This window comes from Oncorhynchus clarkii, chromosome 10 (assembly GCF_045791955.1).
Source record: "Oncorhynchus clarkii lewisi isolate Uvic-CL-2024 chromosome 10, UVic_Ocla_1.0, whole genome shotgun sequence".
Taxonomy (NCBI): Eukaryota; Metazoa; Chordata; class Actinopteri; order Salmoniformes; family Salmonidae; genus Oncorhynchus; species Oncorhynchus clarkii.
This window is the reverse complement of record NC_092156.1, coordinates 43,080,085-43,093,088: the sequence shown is the minus strand read 5'-3', so window position 1 is coordinate 43,093,088 and position 13,004 is coordinate 43,080,085. Positions and strand designations below refer to the sequence as shown.

General features: G+C 39.6%; 1 protein-coding gene across 1 annotated transcript; it reads right to left on the bottom strand.

The window, feature by feature from the left end:
• Positions 1-4,413: 4,413 nt before the first annotated feature.
• Positions 4,414-12,460, bottom strand: LOC139418509 (calmodulin-1). The gene is made up of 6 exons (XM_071168033.1): positions 12,041-12,460; positions 10,264-10,294; positions 9,964-10,107; positions 9,676-9,782; positions 9,308-9,443; positions 4,414-6,027 (listed from the first exon to the last, which is right to left on the bottom strand). The coding sequence occupies exons 1-6, from the start codon at positions 12,041-12,043 to the stop codon at positions 5,999-6,001; spliced, it is 450 nt and encodes a 149-aa protein (XP_071024134.1). The 5' UTR covers positions 12,044-12,460; the 3' UTR covers positions 4,414-5,998.
• Positions 12,461-13,004: the final 544 nt, after the last annotated feature.

The following is a 13,004-nucleotide window of genomic DNA, read 5'->3' as shown; positions in this document are numbered from 1 at the left end:
CTAAATCTAAAGGCACAACCTAGATCCGAGGCCGTGTCTTAAGTAGTCGGCCATGTTATTACTCAAACCTCGTGAAAGTGACAAACTGACACGTTTTCATTTTCGTCAAAAACAACTTTATATCGAAGGAGTGCCTGTGATATGACGGCGTGCACATGCGCCGTGTGGCGCGAGAATCGTTAGACCCAATGACGTGAGTTAAACTAGCCAACATCGCCTACAAGTGTGATAGGCTAAAACTGCTTCTCCAATAAAAATCCCCTATCGTCACAGTGTTTGATTTAGGGCGAGGTTCGTAAATTCAATCCGGAGTGCCAGAGTGTAATTTGCATCACTGTTAATGACATACCTTTATTTTGAAGGCTAACCGCAACGTCCACTACTGTGGCTAGTTTCACATATATGGGTCCGACAACCATTAATCAAATGAGAGCTGTTTTATAAAAGGGGGTTATTTTAGATTATGACACCTAGCTATATAGTTAGCTACTACTGAAACAAATTGTCGTTTTGCTATCTTTTGGGGGAAGAACATTGTTTGCATCCGTGAGCTAGCTAGCTTTTTTTTAATGAACAGCACTGTGGGTGCGTGAGACAACTTCACCAGCATCATAGCATACGTATCGATTAATGTTGTGACATATGAAATACTAGTGATTAGTGTAATCAATGTGTAACAACTACGTAAGAAAATATGAACGCAACAAGCTTATTTGACGTGTATCTTTTTTGACACGCAAAGACAAAATATTCGTCGAATAAGACATGTGAGAGATTAATTTTGCCAAATGTATTTATTTATCTACTAATACAAAATCAGTAGCGGATTTAGGTACGGGCGACATGGGCAGCCGCCTAGGGCGGCATCTTGCAGGGAGCGGACGCTGAAGGGGGGGTTCGCCCAGGGCGCCATACAAGATAGAACCGACACATACACTTGAAACAAATAGCCAATCCGAAAACTCAGACAAAAATGATTTCTGCTACTAAGATCAGTGAAATGTAGGCTAAACTGAAAACGGAATGAAGAGCAGAAATCTCAACTAGCAAGCAAGTCGCAGCAATGAAGAACACAAAGGGGGGATTCTGGCAGGGGGGAGATTTTCGGCAAAACACCGGCACCTATTTCAGTCCAAGGCAAACACTGCCTATCTTCATACTGTAGTCTTCAGGGGTGTAAAGTACTTAGGTAAAAATACTTTAAAGTACTACTTAAGTCGTTTTTTCGGTATCTGTACTTTGCTTTACTATTTAAAATGTTCACAACTCTTACTTTTACTTAACTACATTACTAATGAAAATAATGTACGTTTTACTCAATACATTTTCCCTGACACCCAAAAGTACTTGATACGTTTTGAATGCTTAGCAGGACCAAATGATCCAATTCACGCACTTATCAATTGAACGTCCCTGGTTATCCATACTGCCTCTGATCTGGCAGACTCACTAAACACACATGCTTCGTTTGTTAATGATGTCCAAGTATTGGAGAATAGTCCCTGGCTACCCCTAAATGTAAAAAACAAGAAAATGGTGCCATCTGGTTTGCTTAAAATAAGGAATTTTAAATTATTTATACTTTTACTTTTGATACTTAAGTAAGTTTAAAACCAAATACCTTTACTCAAGTAGTATTTTATTGGGTGACTTTCACTTTTACTTTAGTCATTTTCTATTAAGGTATCTTTACTTTTACTCAAGTATGAAAATGTGATACTTTTTCCACCACTGACTGTCTTTGGCTAAACTTTGTTTCTGGATGTTGAGTCAATTAGACCATGCCCATTCAACTCATCTTTCTAAAAAAATAAAACGTTTTTGCACAATATATTAAGTTAGCTGGCTAACTTATTGATTCTGCTTTGTAGTATATGCTTCTGGTTAATGTTTGGAATTTACTGTGTGCTATTCGCCATACCCAACATCAATCAATGTGCACAGCAATGATTTATACACTGAGTGTACAAAACATTAAGGACACCTGCTCTTTCCATGACATAGACTGACCAGGTGAAGGCTATGATCCCTTATTGATGTCACTTGTTTAATCCACTTCAAACAGTGTAGATGAAGGGGAGGATACAGGTTAAAGAAAGATTTTTAAGCCTTGAGGCAATTGAGGCATGGATTGTGTATGTTTGCCATTCAGATGGTGAATGGGCAAGACAAAATATTTAAGTGCATTTGAACTGGATATGGTAGTAGGTGCCAAGCGCACCGGTTTGTGTCAAGAACTACAACGCTGCTGGGTTTTTCGTGCTCAACAGTTTCTCGTGTGTATCAAGAATGGTCCACCACCCAAAGGACATCCAGCCAACTTGACACAACTGTGGGAAGCACTGAAGTCAACATGTGCCAGCATCCTTGTGGAACAGTCTCGACACCTTGTAGAGTCCATTCCCCAACCAAATTAGGTTCTGAAGTCAAAGGGGATGGGGGGGGGGGGGGGGGGGGCAACTCAATATTAGGAAAGTATCCTTAATGTTTTGTACTTTCAGTGTATATGTAACAGTATTTTGCTTCTGTCCCTCTCCTCGCCCCAACCTGGGCTTGAACCAGGGACCCTCTGCATACATCGACAACTGATACCCACGAAGCATCGTTACCCATCGCGCCATAAAAGCCATGGCCCTTGCAGAGCACGGGGAACTACTACTTCAGGTCTCAGAGCGAGTGACGTCACACGATTGAAACGCTATTAGCGCGCACCACCGCTAACTAGCTAGCCATTTCACATCGGTTACATATATACACTAGATGACTGACAAGGGGTGCTGTTTTAATGCCACCGCAGATCCATCTTGGCATTCCCCCACCATTGCTAAAGAAATGCATTTATTAATGTCTACATTTGTTCTATTAAAGACGGACACCTTAATACATACTTTTACATTGTGTGAGTTAAACATACAAAATAGAATGTAAACATTTTCCTTGAAGTATAATTTTAAATTTTGTTACTGTCCAACAAAAATACTAAAATATATAACATTTTCTCCTTGAAACATTTAATTGAAAAACTGTAGAATTCCAATAATTCCTAGGAGTGGTTGGCTGACAAATTATGCCTGCACATCGATGTGGCCGGATGGCGTGCATTATTTTTTCTGAATGGTCAGTTAGCTAGCAACAATGACAAGAAGCTGCCATGTGGGGAATCGTACGAGGCTCATTTCAGATAGTTTTATCTTGTTCTTGATACCGTCTTGTTTTGAACATCATGTCTATGCTAATATGGCTCAAATTCACTAGCTTGCCAACCATCAACTGTAACAATGTATTTGAGACAAGCGTTCACTGTGACAATGTATTAACAGTTGAAGTCGGAAGTGTACATACACCATAGCCAAATACATTTAAACTCAGTTTTTCACAATTCCTGACATTTAATCCTAGTAAAAATTCCCTGTTTTAGGTCAGTTAGGATCACCACTTTATTTTAAGAATGTGAAATGTTAGAATAATAGTAGTGATTTATTTCAGCTTTTATTTCTTTCATCACATTCCCAGTGGGTCGGAAGTATACATACACTCAATTAGTATTTGGTGAACATCATTACAGGTGAACGTGGTACCTTCAGGCGTTTGGAAAATGCTCCCAAGGATGAACCAGACTTGTGGTCTACAATTTTTTTTTCCTGATGTCTTGGCTGATTTCTTTTGATTTTCCCATGATGTCAAGTAATGAGGCACTGAATTTGAAGGTAGGCCTTGAAATACAGCCACAGGTACACTTCCAATTGACTCAAATTATGGCAATTAGCCTCTAACGCCATGACATTTTCTGGAATTTTCCGAGCTGTTTAAAGGCACAGTCAATTTAGTGTATCTACACTTCTGATCCACTGGAGTTGTGATAGAGAATTATAAGTGAAATAATCTGACTAAACAATTGTTGAAAAAATTACTTGTCATGCACAAAGTAGATGTCCTAACTGACTTGCCAAAACTATAGTTTGTTAGACATGTGGAGTGGTTGAAAAACACATTTTAATGACTCCAACCTAAGTGTATGCAAACTGACTTCAACTGTATGTGTACGATAAACATTGATACAATAGTTTACATGTTGTCAAGTCTAAGCCAACCCGGGCTGTTTTGCCCCATAATTGCGCACATGTCGGTTTTGTTGCTAAACAAACCAGTCTATGGAGGAGTGCTTCTTTTAGGGAGTATCTGATATCTGGGATCCTTGAGACACCCCTACCCTATTTGAAGTTTAAATGTAAGTCTTAAGTTTAGGGTTACGTGCCAATATGGCTGACCGGTGGATTTAAAGCCTCTCATTGTCCAATACATAGCATCAGCAATCTAGTGTTTGGTCTTCATTGTCAACTTCTGATATTCAGCAACCACACAGAGTTTAACTAGGTACAGACCATTACACAAGATACACCCGCACCACATGGGTTAAATGTGGAAGACAGTTGGGTTGTCCCCTTTATTGTACAGTAACCATGGACAATAAGTTCTACAAAGAACTTAAACAAACATTGTTGTTACAACTTGAAAGAATACAGCGACAAAAGGTAAAAATAGTGCCTGATCATATTCTTGATAGCATTGTCAAATACTTGCTTTCATTGCACAATGAGGATAATGAAAGACTGGAGTCTTTGTATAGAAACACTGGTCAAAGAGTTTAATTAGCAAGAAAAACTGACATGAGTTCAGCAATGGAATGCATAATCTCATTCTCCCAAAACAACTTACAACTTTAAAGGGCAGGGGAAAGAGAACATGACAGCTAAACTGGCAAAGCATTCAAAAATGAAACAAAAAGATCATGAACAGAAAGAAAATAACATTCATGACAGTAAAAAAGTATGGGAGGGGGAAACTGAAAATGGATGCAAACATGAAAGGTGGTAGAGCTGAATATGTTGTGGTCGGACGCATAGTGCAGCTCCAACACAGACAGTGACTTCAATCACATACACACAAGTTCGGTACAAAACCACAACCAGCAGACTCTCAAACTTGGATTCACCCTTCCACAAGCGACATTGAAAAACAGGACAGGTGGGGGAAATGTCTTTTCTTATACAGGGGTTCCTTTAAAACCCACAATAATCAGTGGCATTTGCTTGGGGAATGAATATCCTAATAGTACATGACATTGAGAGCAGGGTTCAAGTCCATGGTCACTTTTGACCCACTCCGTACTTGTTGAAACAGTTATGCCTTAAATCTTTACCCATAAGTAAAAAGTACATATCAAATGAATTGATTGATAAAAACGGCATAGTTTGTCATGTCAAACAAGACTGGTGGTGCTAAACAGAAAAACCTGCTCTAGTAAAAGAAACATGTTAAAGAACCGTTGAATCAATTTTATAATGTCTGGACAAAACACATATAGCACAGTGGGGTCTTTGTACAACTATGTTTACTACACCCAAACAGTCATATTTGCAGCCAACTAATCATGAGTTTGTAAGCATGCATTTAAGTCAGGTCATATGTTAAAATATACATTTACATAATGTCACAATTTCAAAGAAACATAATATTGTTAAACACACATACACCAAACATGCACATGGAAATACATTAGGGTTTGTTTTGTTAAAATCCTGTCAACTCCCATCCTGGTTATTCTGCGCACTTCTAAAAGATAAATATCTACAACCTTAAGTTGCAGGAGAATAGGCCATATAATAAAAGGGATGCAAGCAGAGAAGCACAAAAACAGTGACAAAGAAATAAAGCATGCACTTCTCTTTCCATATACATTTGAGCTTAAAAATCATGTTCACTTGTTCAAAAAAAATGGGTGAAAACCATAACATTTAAAAAGCAGTGTAAGAGGAATAATCAAAGAAAACAGCTTACACAGGTGATCCTGTATCAAGAAAAATGGACGGGGGGAAAAACAACCAAAAGCACAGCAAAAAAAAACAAAGAGGATGGTTGTGAATGCTTGTTGAGTGTTGACAGAGTGCTGCCCACTGTTTGGTCTTGTTTGGTGAAGGGGTCCTTTGGGTTTCACATTTTATTTTGCAGTCATCATTTGCACAAATTCTGAAAGATAAGATTGGAAATATTACAATTGGTTGTCCATTCTGTAGGATACTACATGTCTAAGCTGACAAGTGATCGACACAGGAACACAAACAGCTGGGTTTGGCCAAATGTGTGGAATTCTGGGATTGGGCCTGACCATATGGAGACAGTAAAGTTACAAAAAAAAAAAAAAACATTTGGGAGCCATCTCAGGGGCTGTATATTTGTATCACAGAATTGTGGTATAACGCCATGTTTTTAAAACAGAGCTGTGTGCTGTTATTCAGCTCAATTATCCACACCTCTAATGATGGTGGAGAGCATGACTGAGTAAGACACTTGGATCTCTTGATGTGCCGATCAAATGTATTTCCGCACCCAGCTGCGTATCATTCATTATGCTTTTCAAGGTTAAAACATTTCATGAACATAGGATGTCCCAACAGTTCACCCTGTCTGCACACAGAGCCACTTTTCCACATTTACATTTGATTACGGCAATATCATGGGCACTGACATTTGTCAATTGTTGCCTTAAAAATAAATAAACCGTTATCAATTACAGAAAACTGATACTAGGAAATGGCAGAGCAAAGCCTATCTAACAGACGGATGATCAACACATACAGTGGGGCAAAAAAGTATTTAGTCAGTCACCAATTGTGCAAGTTTTCCCACTTGAATTTATGGTCACCTACAAACAAGCAAGGTTTCTGGCTATCACAGACCTGTAACAACTTCTTTAAGAGGCTCCTCTGTCCTCAGTATAAAAGACACCTGTCCACAACCTCAAACAGTCACACTCCAAACTCCACTATGGCCAAGACCAAAGAGCTGTCAAAGGACACCAGAAACAAAATTATACATCTGCAATAGGTAAGCAGCTTGGTTTGAAGAAATCAACTGTGGGAGCAATTATTAAGAAATGGAAGACATACAAGACCACTGATAATCTCCCTCGATCTGGGGCTCCACGCAAGTTCTCACCCCGTGGGGTCAAAATGATCACAAGAACAGTGAGCAAAAATCCCAGAACCACACGGGGGGACCTAGTGAATGACCTGCAGAGAGCTGGGACCAAAGTAACAAAGCCTACCATCAGTAACACACTACGCCGCCAGGGACTCAAATCCTGCAGTGCCAGACGTACCGGCTTAAGCAGGGGGACACATGTCCAGGCCCATCTGAAGTTTGCTAGAGAGCATTCCAGAAGAAGATTGGGAAAATGTCATATGGTCAGATGAAACCAAAATATAAATTTTTGTAAAAACTCAACTCGCCATGTTTGGAGGACAAAGAATGCTGAGTAGCATCCAAAGAACACCAAACCTACTGTGAAGCATGGGGGTGGAAACATCATGCTTTGGGGCTGTTTTTCTGCAAAGGGACCAGGACGACTGATCCGTGTAAAGGAAAGAATGAATCGTATCGTGAGATTTTGAGTGGCAAGGGCATTGAAGATGAAACGTGGCTGGGTCTTTCAGCATGACAATGATCCCAAACACACCGCCCGGGCAACGAAGGAGTGGCTTCGTAAGAAGCATTTCAAGGTCCTGGAGTGGCCTAGCCAGTCTCCAGATCTCAACCTCATAGAAAATCTATGGAGGCAGTTGAAAGTCCGCATTGCCCAGCAACAGCCCCAAAACATCACTGCTCTAGAGGAGATCTGCATGGAGGAATGGGCCAAAATACCAGCAACAGTGTGTTGTGAAGGCTTACAGAAAACATTTGACCTCTGTCATTGCCAACAATTTTCCACCATAATTTGCAAATAAATTCATTAAAAATCCTACAATGTGATTTTCTGGATTTTTTCTCCTCATTTTGTCTGTCATAGTTGAAGTGTATCTATGATGAAAATTACAGGCTTCATATTTTTAAAGTGGGAGAACTTGCACAATTGGTGGCTGACTAAATACTTTTTTTCCCCACTGTATGATCAAAGGGGATATGGTTTAAATAATTGTCCTTTTTACTGTAACAAATGACTCAGCCACTCTTCCATTTTGACATAACAAAGGTGTGAAGAATGTTGTCCAACTGAAGAAATAATATCTGAAACAACCTGTTCAGAAATATTGCTATGACAACAAAACAAGGCAAGTTAAAACCTCTTAAGTCTACCCCTTCCTTTTTCGAACATTCTGTTAAAAATCGCGCAACTTTTCAGCGTCCTGCTACTCATGCCAGGAATATAGTATATGCATATGATTAGTATGTGTGGATAGAAAACACTCTGAAGTTTCTAAAACTGGTTAAATCACGGCTGTGACTATAACAGATCGTGTGTTTCATCGAAAAACGCAAGAAAAACTGCTCTCTGAAAGCTAAAAATAATTTCCATGCGTCACTTTCATGGGTTGTTAAAAGGGCACAAAATTAATTATGGATCTGCATGCAATTCCTACAGATTCCACACGATGTCGCCATTGTCGTCATTTTCCAGGGAGTTTTCTCTTGGTAAATCCAACTAACTGGATTCAATTTCTTCCGGTCTCCACCAGGATGTTTTGAATGTGCACATTGGCAGCCATTGATTTGAAGACGAGGAGCTATTGAATACACATCGCCCTGTAATCATTTTGATAGATTATAAACGTTTACTAATACCTAAAGTTGGATTACAAAAGTATTTCGAAGTGTTTTGTGAAAGTTTATCGTCGACTTTTTTAATTTTAAAAAATGACGCAGCGTTTAAAAACGATGTTTTTTTCTGAATGACACAGCTTCCATAGAAAGCTATTTTGGGTATATATGGACCGATTTAAACGAAAAAGAGACCCAATAGTGATGTTTATGGGGCATATAGGAGTGCCAAGAAAGAAGCTCGTCAAGGGTAATGAATGTTTTATATTTTATTTCTGCGTTTTGTGTAGCGCCGGATAAGCTAAATCTTTGTTTACGTCGCATTCAGGCATTTTGAGGTGTTGCATGCTATCAGATAATAGCTTCTCATGCTTTCGCCGAAAAGCATTTTAAAAATCTGACTTGTTGGCTAGGTTCACAACGAGTGTAGCTTTATTTCAATACCCTGCATGTGCATTTTGATGAACGTTTGAGTTTTAACGAGTACATTTAGCATTTAGCGTAGCGCATTTGCATTTCCAGGTGTCTACTTAGGTAGTAGGAGCAAGTAGGAGCAAGAAGTTAAAATGCATGTTCTTGAATAGATTAAATCTGGTTTGACAGCATTCATTTTGTACAATTCATGCCTTGTGTATGGCCAACTGTCTGACTGATTCGCAATTTTCTGGCTAACACAAGTTTGAGACTAGATAGAGAAGATGCGGAAACCGACCTTCGTAGTTGACCTGTCCATCTCCATCGATATCAGCCTCCCGGATCATCTCGTCCACCTCCTCGTCTGTCAGTTTCTCACCGAGGTTTGTCATAACATGACGCAGCTCTGCAGCACTGATATAGCCGTTACCATCCTGCAACACAATAGAGACAGTTTTAATTGAGTGTTAACTAACATGCAGATTGTATTACTGAGTATTTCCTTAATATTGAATGTCAAATAATCATGAATTTGGTCAACTCCAGAGAGGTTTGAGACATCCAATGGGATTGATGGGACCCATTGGTTAATATTTTAAGTGCTATGACTGGCCAGTGTAAGACATTTGAATAGTCTCAAATCTGACATTCCCCGGTTTGGCTGACCTTGTCAAAGACTCTGAAGGCTTCTCTGATCTCCTCCTCACTGTCGGTGTCCTTCATCTTCCTCGCCATCATGGTCAGGAACTCTGGGAAGTCAATGGTTCCATTTCCTGTGGATCACAAAGCAAAATTCTCACAGGAGGAAAACAATGATCCTTACAATGTAGGTCTTTCATCCCAATCATCAGATATTGCATCAGAACGTTAACAAAAAACGCTCCATTGTGTGTATAGCCTGTGTGTTCATTTTGTGGGAGAGAAATGGAGAGCATTTGTGTTAGTGTGTCTCACCATCAGCATCCACCTCATTGATCATGTCCTGCAGCTCTGCCTCTGTGGGGTTCTGTCCCAGTGAGCGCATCACGGTGCCCAGCTCTTTGGTGGTGATGGTGCCATCTCCATCCTTATCAAACAGCGAGAACGCCTCTTTGAACTCTGGATGGAAAATGTAGATTGTCACTCTCCAGTCTACATTTCCAAAATACAACATTTCACTACACCCATCTAACGTATGTGACAATAAAACAGTGTAATATTGACTTAAACATTTAAAAGACCGTGGTCATGTTTGAGCAAAAATGGCCATCTTACCAGCGATTTGTTCCTCTGTCAGTTGATCTGCCTGAAAGTAACACATTGTGAATGACACCACTTGATTTGCTTCCCCCTTTCTTGCACTTGAAGAATCTTCTAATTTCTTTCAAATGCCACCCAAAACATTCTAACCCAAGAGTTTATTCCCATATTTTGTCATAGGATACAAAAAGAATCTAACTACCACTTTACAAGTTAACTCTGAAAAATTTAGTTAATTTAATCAGATTGTCTTAAGGTTCCATGACTTTGTCCACACAGGGCATCTGAAGACACAAAACACATTTATGATTATCATTACATCTTGGATGTTTTATTTAACTTTTGAACAGCTGTGGTGCTCCCTGTCAAAAATGACCAGTCATTAGAAATGAATGGGTGAGACTACAATTAGTGTATAAAATTGAGTTCGGGCACATTCTCATTCATCAGACAGACACTTCCTCTCCCAAACCCCTACATGCATGTGTGTTTGAGCACACACAACTCACTCCCCTTCTAGGCTTCCATGGCAACCCCCATGGGAACCTTAATTAACCCAATAGAGTATTTCCCCCACAGGAACCACACCGGTTGGCATTCTCAAAAACAAATCGCAACATTTTTTCAATAATATATAGTAATTTTCTCACAGCTCTGGTATATAAACTTGTTTGAGGCCTTGCTCATGACACTGGTGAGGAAGAAAGTCCTTGTTAAACTGACAAAGTAGTCTGATAAATAGCACAATGTTTCATCTGAGTATTTGTTATAGTCAAAACAATACATAATCATTTTTTTACTCAAAAACAAGTTCTATGAGCTCAGGTCAATGAGGCCTACAGGTCATAAATAGCAAATAGAAGTTCAAAACTTGTAATGTTCACAATACCTTAAGTTGATAAAAAGATCTAACACAACATTAGGTTATAATATATGTATTTATAAATCAGCTATAGTGGGGCAGTCATTTTGGACCGGGAACACACAATTCATTTACATGAAACGAACACAACAGGAGGGTTAAGTTGTATTATTGTATCACTAGTTTGTTAGCACGTTATGTTTTGTCAAATTAGACCGCCATGGTCCATATTTGGTGCAATATTAGACCAGGCGACAGCACAGTGCCTTAGGTAGAAAGCAACACATTGATTCTGGGGATATCCGGTCTGAAATTAGCCACATCATACAAGTAAATGTTAGTTAGCGGTCTAAAGTCACAACACTGACTTTGAAGGCACCAACTACTGTAGCTAGACATTACTAGCCATAAACGGCATATGCCATGCCACCTCGTCCTGCTAGCGCAATATCTTAAGGATAGGCCTGGGCTAGTTAGCTACACAAAACTAGGTAGTTAGTGACTAACTACATGTAATTCGATATTTAGCTTACTATCGAAGGTAAATGTCGAGCAAAGACGACAGTGACAAAACAAAGTGTAGTGTTGACAAACAGCCATAGCTGACTATTAAGGTTAGCTAACCAGCTTGTTTCCTCGGCTAGCTAACTGGCTGCCTATGTCGGACACAACTGACGTAAACTAGTTAACGTTAGCTAAATGAGTGATTGACGAAGATGTCTAGCTAGCTAACAATACATGTAACGTTACTGTAGCTCGTTAGCCATCATGTGTGTAACCAACAAGTCTGCCGTGCTGGCTAACTAGCTAGCCAACACTCATTGCGAGCTAACGTTAGCTAGTCTAGAGATATGGCTGCATATGCATATAAGCCAATTCTATGAATCCAACATATTAATTTAATCGGACATTTACAGAAATGGAACTTACCATGTTGCTATGTTGATTTGATATTGCTAACAATTTCGCGTTGGAGAAATGATAATCAAATTTTCCACACAGTCATCCGCGCCTTGCGCTCTTTGCCGCTTCAAGGTAAGTATCACTCCGCGTTAGTTTAGATTTCAAGCCGGACACTGCACTCCCTAGCAACTCGGTGGTCACTATGGTGTCCGTGCGCCGAATAGAATAAAAAAAAACAGAGCGGCAGAAATGTGATTTATCTGCAACCTGGACTATCCTTCTAGTCGTGGCGGTTTAAATGATCCAATCGTGGTCAATGTTCGTATTTTAAAAATGTAACTACACAATAATGCTAAATCTCTGTTTCCCTTTTCTTTGGAAACATAAACTTGCTCATGTCTATGTTTGAATGAGAAACCCAGCGACTTTATACGGGCCGCACTGAGCAATGGCGCACATCAGCTGACCCAGTAAACGGGACTAGATTGGGTTTCCGCCACCTGCAATGCGTCAGGGAGTTCTCGCAGGGAGTGGAGAGGCTGTTCCTATCTTAAAACCACATAAACACTTGGCTAAATTTACAAATTAGGATCAGCAGCATAATGTTCAAGAAGCATACACGATTCTGTATAGCCTAGTCATATTGCATAGTAAGCCAAACATGGCTATTTGGAAACCTATTTTTAGCGCAACCTGACTGTAGTTTGCACAGAGTTCCAATGTTTCTTCAGAGCAATCATCTGGACTGGGTGAATTCAAATAATTGCACATTTTGAAGTGAACAATGTTGCAAACAGTATGCCCCTTATTTGTTCTATAGTAGAAGGGCCCTGTTTAGAGATGGAATACCTGTATTGCATGTCGAGAGAACAATTTGAGAAATTCTAAGATCGTGCTGTTCTTGTAGGTTTTGAAGTCCAACTCATTAACACACGATACCAGCTTAATTTAGAGCTAATTTGACCCCAATTAAGAAAAAACGAAGAGTTTG

Bases quoted from the DNA above. Each gene is read 5' to 3' on its own strand.
- LOC139418509 (XM_071168033.1), bottom strand. The intron at 10,108-10,263 runs GTAAGATGGCCA...TTTTCCATCCAG, and splicing joins GACAGAGGAACAAATCGCTG to AGTTCAAAGAGGCGTTCTCG. The intron at 6,028-9,307 runs GTCGGTTTCCGC...CTTATCTTTCAG, and splicing joins TGGACAGGTCAACTACGAAG to AATTTGTGCAAATGATGACT.